Source organism: Dromiciops gliroides, chromosome 4 (assembly GCF_019393635.1).
Source record: "Dromiciops gliroides isolate mDroGli1 chromosome 4, mDroGli1.pri, whole genome shotgun sequence".
NCBI lineage: Eukaryota > Metazoa > Chordata > Mammalia > Microbiotheria > Microbiotheriidae > Dromiciops > Dromiciops gliroides.
In genome coordinates this window covers 14,026,996-14,040,440 of record NC_057864.1, presented here as the reverse complement: position 1 = coordinate 14,040,440, position 13,445 = coordinate 14,026,996, and the positions used below count along the sequence as shown (strand labels likewise).

Below are 13,445 nucleotides of genomic sequence, written 5' to 3'. Positions count from 1 at the left end.
CCACCCAGTGGGTAAAGAAAAATAGAATCATTGAGTGTTAAGCAGGTGTTTTTTTTTTTAATGAGAACCATAAGAGATCAGAATAGCAAAAGAAGTTATTTGAAATTTATGCTTTTAGCAGAAATGATGGACTCACAGATGATTCTTATCCCAGAAACAATAATCAGAAAGTATATATCATTTAAAAAAAAAGTTCTTGGTAAAACAAATTGGAATTTTTAAAAATCATGGACCCCTTTGGCAATCTGGTGAAGCCTATGGGCCATTTCTTAGAATAATACTTTTAAATGCATGAGATAAAATATTTAGGGATTACAAAGGAAACCAATTTTATGGAAAAAACAATTACAAAAATATTTTAAAAACTAAATTCATGAACCCTCTGCAGTCTATTCATGGATCTTCAGCATGTCTTTGGCCTCTAGGTTAAGTAGCCCTACTCTAAGACTATCTTACTTCCCTTCCCCAAATATTGCAATTAGTTAAAAAGCTTCAAGTTAAAAGCAGAACATCTCTTTTAACTATTCCAAACAACTAACTAAAATGTTAACACATCCCCAAATAAAGAGGAACCAGTTACTCTTTGGTTTGGTTTGTTTGTTGTTGGCCACCTTGTCATAGGCCAGATTTCATCTGAGCTGTGTCTTTGACAATCTTACATTTAGAACTCAAAAGTACCACAGAGGAATCCAGGGTGACCTGGATGTTTTACCCATGGGGAAACTGAGGCCTTAGGACTTCAAGTGACTTGCCTAAGGTCTCCCAGAGGTAGTAAGGATTGGAATCAAGGGTTCTGCCCTCTGAACTTGTGCTCATTCCATCAGAGCACCCCCAGGATTTCATTGTTCAGGCAAAGAGACTTAGTTCAAACTACACACTGTGGCATGCAGATGGAGACACCATTAAGCTTTTGTTGTTCAGTTGGTTTTTAGTCATGTCCAACTCTTTGTGACCCTATTGGGATGTTTCTTGGCAAAGATACTGGAGTGGTTTGCCATTTCCTGCTATGGCTCATTTTACAGATGAAGAAACTGAGGCAAATAGGGTTAAGTGACTCACCTAGGGTCACATAGCTATTAAGTGTCTGAGGCTGGATTTGAACTCTGGAAGATGAGTCCTCCTGACTCCAGGCCCAGCACTAGCTGTCTTAATAATAATACAGATACATGTATTTAGAGTTGGTTAAATGTCTAGACTCGTGGAGTCAGTAGGACATCTTGAGTGGAGTACCTCAGAGATCTGTGCTTGACTGTGTGCTATTTAACATTTTTATCAGTGACTTGGGTGAAGACATAATAGAAGATATGTTTATCAAATCAACAGTGAAATGGACTAAGAGATGTTGCTAATATGCTGGGTGAAAGAAATAGGATACAAAAATCCCAACATGCTAGAATATTGAGCTGAAGGCACTAAGATAAAATTCATTTGGCAGAATTGTAACATTTTACTCTTGAGTTAAAAAAAATCAGCAATCAATGCATAATTAAAGAGAAGCTTGTCTGAAAAGGATTCAGGGGTTTTAGTGGACTTCAAGCTTACTGAGAGTCTTTGGTGTGACATGGAAGTGAAAAATATGTTGTGATCTTAGACTACATTAAAAGATGCTTAGGTTCCAGGGACACAGAAATAGCCATTTCTTTGCACTCTGTTGTGGTTACACCATCTCCCAGAAGCTATATGGTTGTGGAAAGACATTGGTCAACTGTCTTGTGTCCAGAAGAGAGCAAAGACCCTGAAGTCACATTCCAGATGAAGGTCAGTTAAAAGAACTAAACATATTTACTCATCTTCAAATTTTGAAGAGTTATCATGTGGAAGAGAAAATGAGGTTCTGTTTGCATCCAGGGGACAGAACTCAAAGCACCAATGGGTAGAAGTTGCCAGGCAAATTTAGGCTTAAAATCTAGAAATACTTCATGATGGTGAGAGCTGTTGCAAAGTGAAATAGGCCACCTTTAGGGGTTGCCCCTCATTGGAGGTCTTCAAGCAGAGGCTGTATGGAGATGTTATAGTAGAGATTGTTTGGTAGGGTGTGGGAAGGCCAGATGGCTTCTGATGTCATTTCCTGCTCTAAAATTTTGTGGTTTTGTAATTTTTAAAAAATGTCTTACATGGTAGAGAAATTCAGCCTTGCTTGCCTGAGCAAGGCTAAAGCATCATTAGGGGGCTGATATGAATGGAGAGAAAATTCTCCAGCTGAGAGAATGCCAGGATCTGTCCTTAGCCCCAAAGATAGTCAATTTTCTCATTAGAGCTTTAGATGATGGAAGAGAGGCCATGTTTGTCAAACTTGAAGATGACACAAAGCCTGGAGGGTTGTCAGCATCCAAGTTGAATGACAAAATGAAGATCCAAGAAGCTCTTGACAGACTGGACTGATGAGCCACACCTCATAAGATGCAATTTAACAGGATATTGGTGTTAAGCCTTAGATAAGTCTCCACTGCACGGGTGCAGGATGCCACCACATGGTTTGGCTATTCTCTTATGCTATAAGTGACAAAAAGAAGTAAATGATCAGGGGGCAGCTAGGTGGTGCAGTGGATAAAGTACTGGCCCTGGATTTATAAAGACCTGAGTTCAAAATCCGGCCTCAGACACTTGACACTTACTAGCTGTGTGACCCTAGGCAAGTTACTTAGCCCTCATTGCCCTGCAAAGAAGAAGAAGAAGAAGGAAGAAGGAGAAGGAGAAGGAGAAGGAGAAGGAGAAGGAGAAGGAGAAGAAGAAGAAGAAGAAGAAGAAGAAGAAGAAGAAGAAGAAGAAGAAGAAGGAAGAAGGAAACGATTAAATTGTGGCTACTCATTAGGAATGTTAGAAAGGTAAACTTGATTTTCCCCATATAATCATTGGGCAAAGATCTTACCAAGGGAAGCAATATGAGATATGATGATATAAAGTCAGGTCCAAGGGTGACACCTAATTGCTAGTAAAAGATTTTAACGGTAAGCTGCAAATTCAAGGTAATTTGACAAAGGAAAGCCAAAGGTTATGAAAAAAGTACCAAATTGTACCACCTGCAGTTTTATTTTTAAAAGCTACTCCTAAGCTTCATCTTTTATGAATAAGACATCTTTAAAATGTTTGAATTCAACTGTTTCAATTCAGAGGGTTTTTGTTTTGGTTTGGTTTGGTTTGGTTTTTTTGAGCAGCTGGTGGTGCAGTGGATAAAGCACCAGCCCTGGATTCAGGAGGACCTGGGTTCAAATCTGGCCTCAGACACTTGACAATTACTAGCTGTGTGACCCTGGGCAAGTCACTTAACCCTCATTGCCCCACAAAAACAAACACACAAAACAGAGTTATATAATAATAATAATGAAAGGCAGACATCTGTCAATCAATCTTGCTTAAAGCTTAAAACTTACTTATGGATCTCCCATGTGACTATGACCTTACCACGTGGTGGCAGTAAAACCAAGTTCCAGTTTCAGTTTTGTTAGGAGGGATATGTTCCCTTTGAAAGGTTGACTCTCCAAGGCCAACATTAAGAACTCTCCCACTTAACTCATTAGTAGAAGAAGAATAAATAGGTGAGATGCTACACCGGTATCATCACCAATTGCGCCTCTAACCAAGCACGGACAAAAGACAGTCAGAAAATCTTTAGAAATCTCATAGTCTCAGGCATGAAAGAGGGTCCTTTTCCCTTTTCAAAGCCTGTAATTTGAGTTTCCTGTTGAATTAGGTGAGTGGCAAGTGGTTGACCATAAAATTCAGGGCATGCAAGTTAATTGCAACAGTCAAGAAAAAGAAATAGGAAATCCTCTTGTGACACACAAAAGTGGATATCAGGAAGAAAAGCAAGCATGCATTAACACAAAACCAGAAGGTTTAGTTTGGCTAAATTTAAAATTATAGTCATTCTGAAAAATAAAATGAACCAGGGACTCTTAATTTTTTGGTGTGTCCTGGACCCCTTGGGCATTCTGGTGAAGCCTACACACCCGTTCTCTGAATTGTTTTTAAATTCATAGAATAAAATATACAAGATTGTGAAGTAAACCAATTATATAGAAATAAAATTATCAGAATTTTTTTTTAAAGATCAGGGACTCCAGGGGCAGCTAGATGGCACAGTGGATAGGGCACCAGTCTTGGATTCAGGAGGACCTGAGTTCAAATTCGGCCTCAGACACTTAACAGTTACTAGCTGTGTGACCCTGGGCAAGTCACTTAACCCCAATTGCCCACACACACACACACACAGACACACACACATACACACACACACACAAGATCAGGGACTCCAGGTTAAAAGCCTGAATAAGGGGAAGAGAAAAAATTGGCAAGTATGAAGAGAAAAATAATGCACCAAGCACCTAAATGGCATCCAAAGACTTAGTGTTATTTGTTGCATTGACTCTATGCTTCAAATTAAAATGAAAATGTGAAGAATTGGCAGAATTTCTTGTTGAGAATCAGAAATCCCTGAAAATACCGATAGGCATCATAATCTGAAGTTTGTACAATGTCCCAAGGATGGTTCTCTATTGGGGTATTTATTCCCATAATGCCAGGAAGGAGCAAGCTTCTGAAGAAGCCATGCTAGCTCAATCTTCCCACTGTGTTAGAAGAACTCAGAAGCACAAAATCCAACATCAGGCTAATAAATGTTTATTGATTGCATCATTGAGTAAATGGGTCAATGTCAATTAGATACTACCTGTTACTGTGGCCTCTGGTTGCAAGTAGTACCGGGTTAATTCTAATTTATGTATTTGAAGAGAGAGACATTGGGACATAGCAGAAAGAGTTCTGGATCGGGAGTTGGCAAACTGGGATAAAATTTCAGCTCAGCTATTTACAGTAATAATGGGCCTAACCATTACACGGGTGGGTCACTTAAGCTCTATCGGCCTCTATTTTCTCATCTCTAAAATGGAGCCATTAGATTAGATAATGTCTAAAGTTCCTTCCAGCTCTAAATTCTAGAATCCTGTGATTATAGACAGAAAGGAGAGAGGCAGCATGGTAAACTGTTAGAGCGCTGGCCTCGGACTCAAGAAGACCCACATCTGACACATGCTGACGGTATGACTGTGGACAAGCCATTTCATCTCTAGATGTCCCAGGCAAAACTCTTAAGTTGCAGAACAGTTGCCAGTCTGCATTGGTAGAAGGAATTTCTTCACTAGCATTTCCCTCTATGTATGAAATCATGTCTGCTCCAAAATGAATTTAATTTTAAAACAGGGTCGGGGGGCGGCTAGGTGGCGCAATGGATAAAGCACCGGCCCTGAATTCAGGAGTACCTGAGTTCAAATCCAGCCTCAGACACTTGACACTTACTAGCTGTGTGACCCTGGGCAAGTCACTTAACCCCCATTCCCCTGCCAAAAAACAAACAAACAAAAAAACAGGGTCAGAACTATATGGATCTCAAAGTTCTTCCTCATGCTAAGCTTCTGTGATCCTGGTAAAAAGCCTCATCTTTTATAAATGTATATTTATTTATTCATCTATTATATATTTTATATTTCTTTGGGAATAAGTGGTCTTAACATTTCACCACTCAATTCACACAATATTCTTGCTCTTTCTTCTCAGGACTTTATCATATTTAGATGTACCATAAAAGTGAGTTACCAGATACCCACAGGTAGAGAATGAGGAGAGAAAAACTACTTTGGCCTCAGGAAGGCCCTGAATTGTTCCTGTTGTAAACATCTGTGCTCCAGAAGGCATGCATATCTATTTCAAGCTAGTTTATTATAAGTTTAAGAATTTAGCTCATCTGCCCAGAATAAGAACTATAGAAAGAATAAATTGGAGAATCTGAAAAAGAATTCATTCAATAGATAAATAAGCCTTAAAGTCACCAAGAGAAGGGGAATAGATATAATGTTGCATGTTTTCATAAAGTACCTTGGTAAAAATAAAATAAAATGAAATTAGGCTTCTGCATGTCTAGTATTCGTACTAAAACTGACTCTTCCCCAAAACTCTATCATGCTACCCAGGGAGAAATATGAACTGAAAAAATGTTGGGAAGTTTTTACAAGATCAATAAAAAGTTATAAATTTTAATCAAATTGTTTTAAAGTACAAAATGAGGAAATATATGGGAGGGAAGGGATGGGCAGGGAATACACATTTCTGTATCACCTACTATGTGACAGCCAAGTGCTTTATAACAATAACTATTATTTGAGCCTCACAACAACCCTGTGAGGTAGGTGTGGTTATTATCCCCATTTTATAATTGAGGAAACTGAGGCAAACAGGGTTAAATGACTTGCCCAGGGTCATGCAGCCAGTATCTGAAGCTGAATTTAGACTCAGGGCTCTAATAGCTTTTTGTATTCAGTTCTCACTGCACCAAGTCTTTTATTTTCTATATGCCAAAGCTAGTTCCGAGGGAGGCTGGGGGCAGAATGGTGTTCTTGAAAGCAACGTTGTCAGCATTGACATTGATCACTCCTGGGTGGCACAATTGTTAAAAGTTATTTTCTTTTTTTAAAAAAGTATTCTAGCTTTTGTTTTTCACATCACCTTCTTTTTCGGATATATATTTTTTTCCTTCTCCTCAGAGAAGCATCCTATGTAACAAAAACCAAGAAAGAGAAGAAGGGAGGGGGGAGAAGGTTGCAGAAGAAAGGGAACAAGGGGGGAAAGGGAGAGGGATGAGGAGAAAGGAAGAGAGAGTAGAAAGGGCAAGGGAGAGAGGGAAGGATAGAGAAGGGGAGAGAGGGAGAAAGCAGATGGAAAGAAGAGGAGAAAGGAAAGAAAAGGAAGACAGGGAGGAGAGATGTGGAGAAAGGGATGAGAAAGGAGAAATGGAAGGGAGAGGAAGAAAGTGAAAGATGGAGAGAAGGGAAGAGAGGAGAAGGGAGGAGAAAAAAGGAAGGCAGAGGGAGGAGAAGTGAGGGGGGAAAGGGACGAGAAAGGAGAAATGGAAGGGAGGGGGGAAAAGGGAGGGATAGAGATGAGAAGGGAAAAAGGAGGACACAGAAGGGAGATGGAGGAGGAGAGAAATGAGGGGGAAGAGGAAGATAGAAGGTAGCATAGAAACAAGATAGAGGGAGAAAGAAACAATTTGGTTAATTTTTATAATATTCAGGAAGAGAAATGGGGTGGGGGGAGGAAGTAATCTTTCTTCCCATATTCTATGTTCCTCTCTGTAGCATAGTGCATAGCCTGTAAGTCACTGCATGACTTTTTCCTAGAGATTTTCTGTTGTTTTAATATATGAGCATGCGAATTTCTGGAAGACCCAGGTGCTTCTTATGCCATTTTCTTTTCTGCCTCATGAGAACAGTCGGGAGATGGTGAGGCTGAGGGGCAGGGGTCCACTATATACGCTTTTGATAAATGACAAGCTCTAAGCTTAGGATTTTATTAGTTACTATTTTTGGCGGTTACTTTCTTCCAGGTGTCTTCACCTTTAAGAAATGAAAAGCGGGGCTCCTCATACCTCATTTCTGCCCCCGAAGGGAGCTCGGTGGAATTTGTTGACCAACATTCTCAGGGCACAGGAGGGTATTATTCAGAATCCTACTTAAAGAAGAAACGCGTCTACTGAGGTTCCCTCCGTCGGTCTTCCCGTCTGTTCCGCGTAGCTCATTTCCAGGACCTCTGCTGTTCATCGCTGCCTTAAAGTCGGCCAGACTAGCCATCTCCTTGAAAAAAATGGATCACCGTTCCCAGGAGGAACATTGAGTGCTTCAAAGATGGCAGATTTGCCAAATGAAAAATAAGAAGCAATAATTTTAAAAAAGAAATCCTTGGAGACCATTTCCCGCTAGTATTAGGTGTATCCTAAATTATATGTTAAACTTACCATAGATTGCTAAGATTAACAATGTTCCTTATTTTCTGACTGCAGAACCCAATTTTCCCATAATTATTTTGATACCTTCTCTAATCATCTAAAGCAATAAAGAGGGAACTCTTGTTTCCTGAGCCTTAGAAGGGTGAGTCTAATGACAGGTTATTTTTTTTTCTTTTAATTTACCCTATATGCCAATGTGCATTCCAGCCTATTCCATTAGTTCGTTTCCTTCCATGATATAACAAGAAAAGCAGTGGATTTGTAGTCTATGCACCTGGGTTCGAGTTCCAACTACTTCCTGTTACTTGCCACATGGTTGACCTTGGGCATACCTAAACTCCCTAGTTTCCTCATCTGTAAAATGAAGAGATTGGACCCACTGACCTTTAAGGTCCCTTTGAACTCTAAGTCAATGATTATCTGAACTTTGCCCAGAGTCATACAAAACCACGTTCCAAGCCACAGCCATGACATTGTTTTGAGAAAGCTTTATGTGCAAAAAGGAATTCCTGGTATACAATCAGCTTTGCAGCAGAAACTCCATGTGGAGACATACAGATAGTGTGATTGTTTGGTAGAAAATGGTTAGCCATAGCTTTATTTCCTTGGTAGCTATTTTACTTTGAAAGTATGGGAATTACTTTGCATTTTAAAGTCACTTTTTTTTTTTGCTTACATGTGTAAAACAGTAAAAAAAAAAAACCCAAACAAACAACTAAATAGACTAAAATCACTTTTCTTTCTCCATTGTAATTGGGAAAAACTCATTTTGATGATGTTGTTACCACTTCTTTTGGCTTAGGTAATCGAGTCCTGACAAGAAGGGGCCAGCTAACTTCAACTTGGTTTTAAAGGCTCTAGATACTTTGAGGAAAGGCTTATAGTGGCTTTTGGCCCCGGAAAGTGTCTATGAATTTGAATTGGCCCATACCTCCTAACCCTCAAGGAATCTTGATGGTCATTCACCACAGCCTTGTGGTTGGCAGGGAGGATAAAGTTCCTCATCCAGCTTCTTCCTAACAGAGAACATAGGCATGAGGCCATTCAGTCACTAGCCCCACTATTTTAGTGGCCATTCCCTTCATTCTTCCAAAGCAGTCAAGCAATCAGTGTCTTCCTTCCTGTTACCTGAGCTAAGTAGGCGCTTTCGCAAACCTCAAAGCGTTATATAAATGCTCGTTGTTACTCTTACTATTATTCTGAAGGAGCCTGTGGTACCAGTATTTATTACCTCTTTGGTCTAGAGGATCAAATGAGATATTTGTAAAGTGCTTAGCACAGTGCCTGGCACATAGTAGGTGCTTAATAAATGCTTGTTCCCCCCTCTGGCCCCCATGAGCCTAAAGGTTAATCTACGGTTTCCAGTACAAACCCTAACCCATACAGTACCTGACAGTACTGTCACCAAGCCTGAAGGATACAGGAAGCCCCTGCAATCCATACCAGATGGATGATACAAATGTTGTAATTGAGCAAACAGACTGTGGCTCTTTAAGGATCCCACGCTTTTGCAAAATAGAATTAAAGGCATCCTTGGCCATTTTTAAGATTTATTGCATTTGAGACATGAAGAAAATATACTCTATTTTAATTATGTGGTGTAGTATTGATGCTTAATAAGGCTTTGTGTACTCTGTATAGAATTTTAATTTGCTGAACTTCCTGCCTCTTCTTTCTGTCCTTTAAATAATTTCTGTTTAATTCCAGCATGTAGCCAAGTGCCTTGCACACAGTAGGCACTTCATAAATGCTTGTTGATTGATTGGACATTTTGGAAATTAAACTAATGGGGTAGTTACATAGCTTTTTCTAAGAATTCTTCAACTTGCGAATGATTTATCAAGTGAGACTGGGACTGGATTCATGATTTCATTGATAAAGGGGAAGTTTCTTCTACCAGTGCATATGGGCACCCACTGCAGGTCAAGTAATTTGCCCTGGGGTCACCCAGCAAGGCTCAGGGGTGGAGATGGGGGGGAGGACCCCAGGTATCCTGACTCTGAGGCCCATTTGCTAGCCACACCACCATGCTGCCTCTCATCTTCAGCAAAATAATCAGTGATCATTCAGCAACTTGCTTTTAATTGATCTGTACCCCATGTGTTCCTTTCCCTTTCTCCTGCCTCTCACTGAGTGTTTTCAGGGATCAGTAGCCCTTCTCGAGAAGGGCAAACAGGAAAGCCAAGAAGGAAACCTCTAAAAGCAGGACTGTTAACAAGCAGCTGCACCAATTGATCAAAGTTTGTTTGTGGAAGGGATTGAAACCCTGGCCTAAAGTGAAGAGTTGGGGTTGCTTGGAATTTTTTTATCCAGGCTATTCCTATCGCTCGTTACTACTATAACCAGTAACCAGGCCCGTTGTTGGGGGAGGGGGGAAAACCATGAAAATTCTGTATTATAGTTATTTTTCTATGTAATCAAACTAAAATGCTCTGTGTTCATCTAATTCTTAATATTAAAAAGACATATGCATGTCATTTCTTTATTTGATTTATTTGTATAAAGAGTAACAAAGTGCATATAGGTTGTACACAGGTTCACAAACAGGTACAAGTGTGGGTAATGCTGGAACATTCCACTACCTGTATAAGACAAACATGGATATGGACTAGGGTATAAAATGAAGTGCTTAGCTCACTACACAACTTTGAACAGTCCTTCTGTCTGTCATCAAAGCGAGCCCTGAATCTTCCCAAAAAGCATTTTCAAGACAAGAAGGCGAAAAGTAATGGCACACTAGTACTATGGATCTTTGAATGATTCTTCAGACAGACATTCCTCCAAACCATTTATGTTCACATTGGATTGGCAACCACATCAATGTAACTGGCTAGCTAGCTATCCCCAAACGATCCCCAAAGTTGGCACCTTTCAGCCGGCGCTAGATTCCAAGCAATGAAATTCCTCTAGGTGGCGATCTGCTATCTTGTTTTGTCATCTCTGTTCCATGTGTATGATGTGGTCAATATCCAGCGACTCCCCTTAGATAATTGGCTCAGTGCCTATATCCATTACATAATGGTATTTTGCCTTTTCTTGTCAAGTTCAGAAACACCCTAAAGTATAATACAATTTATATGGTGTCTTAAGGTATCCATTCAACATATAAAACCAGTTTGACCTCTGAAGTCTCAAAATCCTCAGGAATCATTTCTTTCTGTAGCAAAGTTTGAAAATTAAAAAGGTATTTTTGCACTTTACTTTTTAAAAAGAATGGGGAGAAAACAAAGAAAGCCTGCTGAGTGGTATTGGGACTCTTCTAGCTGCTCAGCTGGTTAGGATGCATTGATAACAAAGTCGATACCAACCATTCAAACCCCAGGTCAGTCAGATTCAGGCACAAAGAGGCTCTGGCCAATGGGTACAGGCTGCATCCCTTTGCCAAGACAATCTTTTTTACAGATGGTCACTACCAATTACCAGCGATCCAAGAAGATGACTTGTGGGAGAAAGAGTTCAGTCACGTCAGTAGAATCCCCTTCATTGTCAAAGGGCATTTTATGCCAGGTTTGGTCCATTTATGTAGATACTGAAGGTTTGTATGTACAATGAAAAGTAATTTGAGAACCTAGAGCCCTTGCCTCGACTTGACAAGTCAGGAAAATGGACTCAGTTTCATCCCAACTCCTAACTGCCAGTGAAAGCAAGCGATCTGAGAGAATATTTGGGCCATGTTTCTTGTTGCCTGAAATACTGTTCAGGTGATCCATCACATGAGTGTGACTAAAATCATCTGCTCCCAGCAGCCCAGTGAAATGGGAGCCGCCGACTGAGGTGGCTGCTGGTAGGCATCTTCCAATAAGAGGAGTGCTTAAAATGGGGGTTTTTCTATCTATCACCGTTCTATGATCATCGCCTATAAAGAACCACCCTAAGATATTAAGCACCTCTATACACAGGAGGCACTCAATGTTTTAGGAAGGAATGACCAAATTGGGGGAGAATATAAATGTTTTAAATTTTTCTTTTGAAAAAGAGCCTTCCCTACCCCCCACCCCCAAGGGAGCTCAGGTACTTGACTTCTAGAGAGGGCAGACCACCAACTGTTGGGCAATAGAAACAAAAGGATGTTTTCTGGGTGATGCTCATGCTCCAACACTTGGAAGAGTGCCTTGCACACAGTAGGCACTTAAGTCAATGCTTGATGAATAGGGTCTTATTTTATAAGTGCTTCAAATCCACGGATAAGGTTCTGAAAGGAAGTTCGATTGCTTGGTTGGTATTCCCAGCATTTCCTCATTAGTTGGTAAACCTGTAAGAAACAGCAATAGCAAAAATGTTGGTGGTGTTGGGATGGTTTCGATTGAGTTTGCGTTTTAAAAAATAATGCAAGTTATGGGTCAAAACTAGATCATTTAAAATGAGATCAGAGAGTATTTGGCAGAGAGATGCAACTGAACTGGATGCAATTTGCAAAGTTTGCCCATTATCCACACAACCTCAAAATTTTTACCAGTTGCTTTTGTAATTCGGTTTGGGGCTGAAGTCTTAAGGTGATAGATACAACATTAAGCATGGAGCTAATTGATCACATTCCAGTTTGGGAATGAATTTGAAGACTGCTCATTTACATCCTTCCCCCAATGCCTGCTATTGAATTATAGTCAAAATGATCTCTTATGACATTTTGACATTGTAGTTTTGAATTTAATCATAAAAATGGGAGGTTATATTGAATGCAGTAAAGATAATATACTTAGTCACACCACATTCTGTTTCAAGGTTCTACTTGCCTTAGTGGGCTTAGAGATGGCAAAGCATATATAAAGACAGGGAGGCATAATATGGAGTAGCAATCCTGAGCCTCTCATCTTAGCATTGGACAAGTATCTTTAAAGGAATATCTTCCCTCTCATCATCTCCCTCCTTCCCACCCAGGATCCCCATCTGACCCAAAGGTCTTTAACATCTTGGTGAGTTACAATGGAATGCCCCATGAATACCTCTTCTGGGCAGTCAGGTGGGCACTGCAAACGTTTCCCTTCTTTTAATGCACGCACAAGTCGTGTGACAGTCATCTGGCCTTGAGTGGGGCCAATCATCTTCAAGAACATCTGGATAAAACAAAACCATCGAAAGTATTTCACCCCGGCTGCGTTAATTGACAATTGCACTTCACTCTTGATTTCTTGTTTGCTTTAAGGATAAGCAGTAAAACTGGCTTTACTCTCTCCTTTACCTCTAGGATAAGCTCTACTTTCCTTGGGTGGGCATTCAGGGCCCTCACCAATCTGGCGCCATGCTCCCTTTTCCCTTTTGTTCTTCTACCCTTCTACTATTACTACTGCTGCTGCTGCTGTTACTACCACTACATACTAGTACTACTACTGCTCGTAATGACGATGACGACGATGATAAGGACTTAAATGCTGTCCTTCAGGGGCCAGTTCACATCTCCCACATGCTCTATGAAGCTTCTCTGATCCTTCCAGACTATAGTGATCATTCCTTCCCCTGATCTCAGGACCCTGTTTTTTTGTGCCTCTTCTCTGGCGTTTAAAAGGTGTCTGTCAGGAAGACCTGAGTTCAAATGCAGCTTCATATATTCTCTAGCTGTGTAACCTTGGGCAAGCCACTTAAACTCTCCCAACCTCAGTTTCCCCATCTGTAAAACAGGAACAAACAAAAGGACCTGACCTTTAGGATGATCATGAAGATTAAATGAGAT

At 40.3% G+C, this 13,445-nt stretch overlaps 2 protein-coding genes across 6 annotated transcripts in view; one reads left to right on the top strand and one right to left on the bottom strand.

Moving 5' to 3' along the window:
- The window catches only part of RAVER2 (ribonucleoprotein, PTB binding 2), a 93,852-nt gene extending 83,620 nt beyond the window's left edge, over positions 1-10,232 (top strand). For all 3 annotated transcript variants that reach the window (XM_043963461.1, XM_043963460.1, XM_043963459.1), the window contains exon 12: positions 7,379-10,232. In XM_043963461.1, the coding sequence (XP_043819396.1) occupies positions 7,379-7,528 (150 nt within the window). In that variant the 3' untranslated portion in view covers positions 7,529-10,232. The remainder of the gene's footprint in view (positions 1-7,378) is intronic.
- Positions 10,233-10,251: 19 nt separating this feature from the next.
- The window catches only part of JAK1 (Janus kinase 1), a 146,089-nt gene continuing 142,895 nt past the window's right edge, over positions 10,252-13,445 (bottom strand). For all 3 annotated transcript variants that reach the window (XM_043963458.1, XM_043963456.1, XM_043963457.1), the window contains exons 24-25: positions 12,721-12,831; positions 10,252-12,029 (exon numbers count right to left, since the gene is read on the bottom strand). In XM_043963458.1, the coding sequence (XP_043819393.1) occupies positions 11,934-12,029; positions 12,721-12,831 (207 nt within the window). In that variant the 3' untranslated portion in view covers positions 10,252-11,933. The remainder of the gene's footprint in view (positions 12,030-12,720; positions 12,832-13,445) is intronic.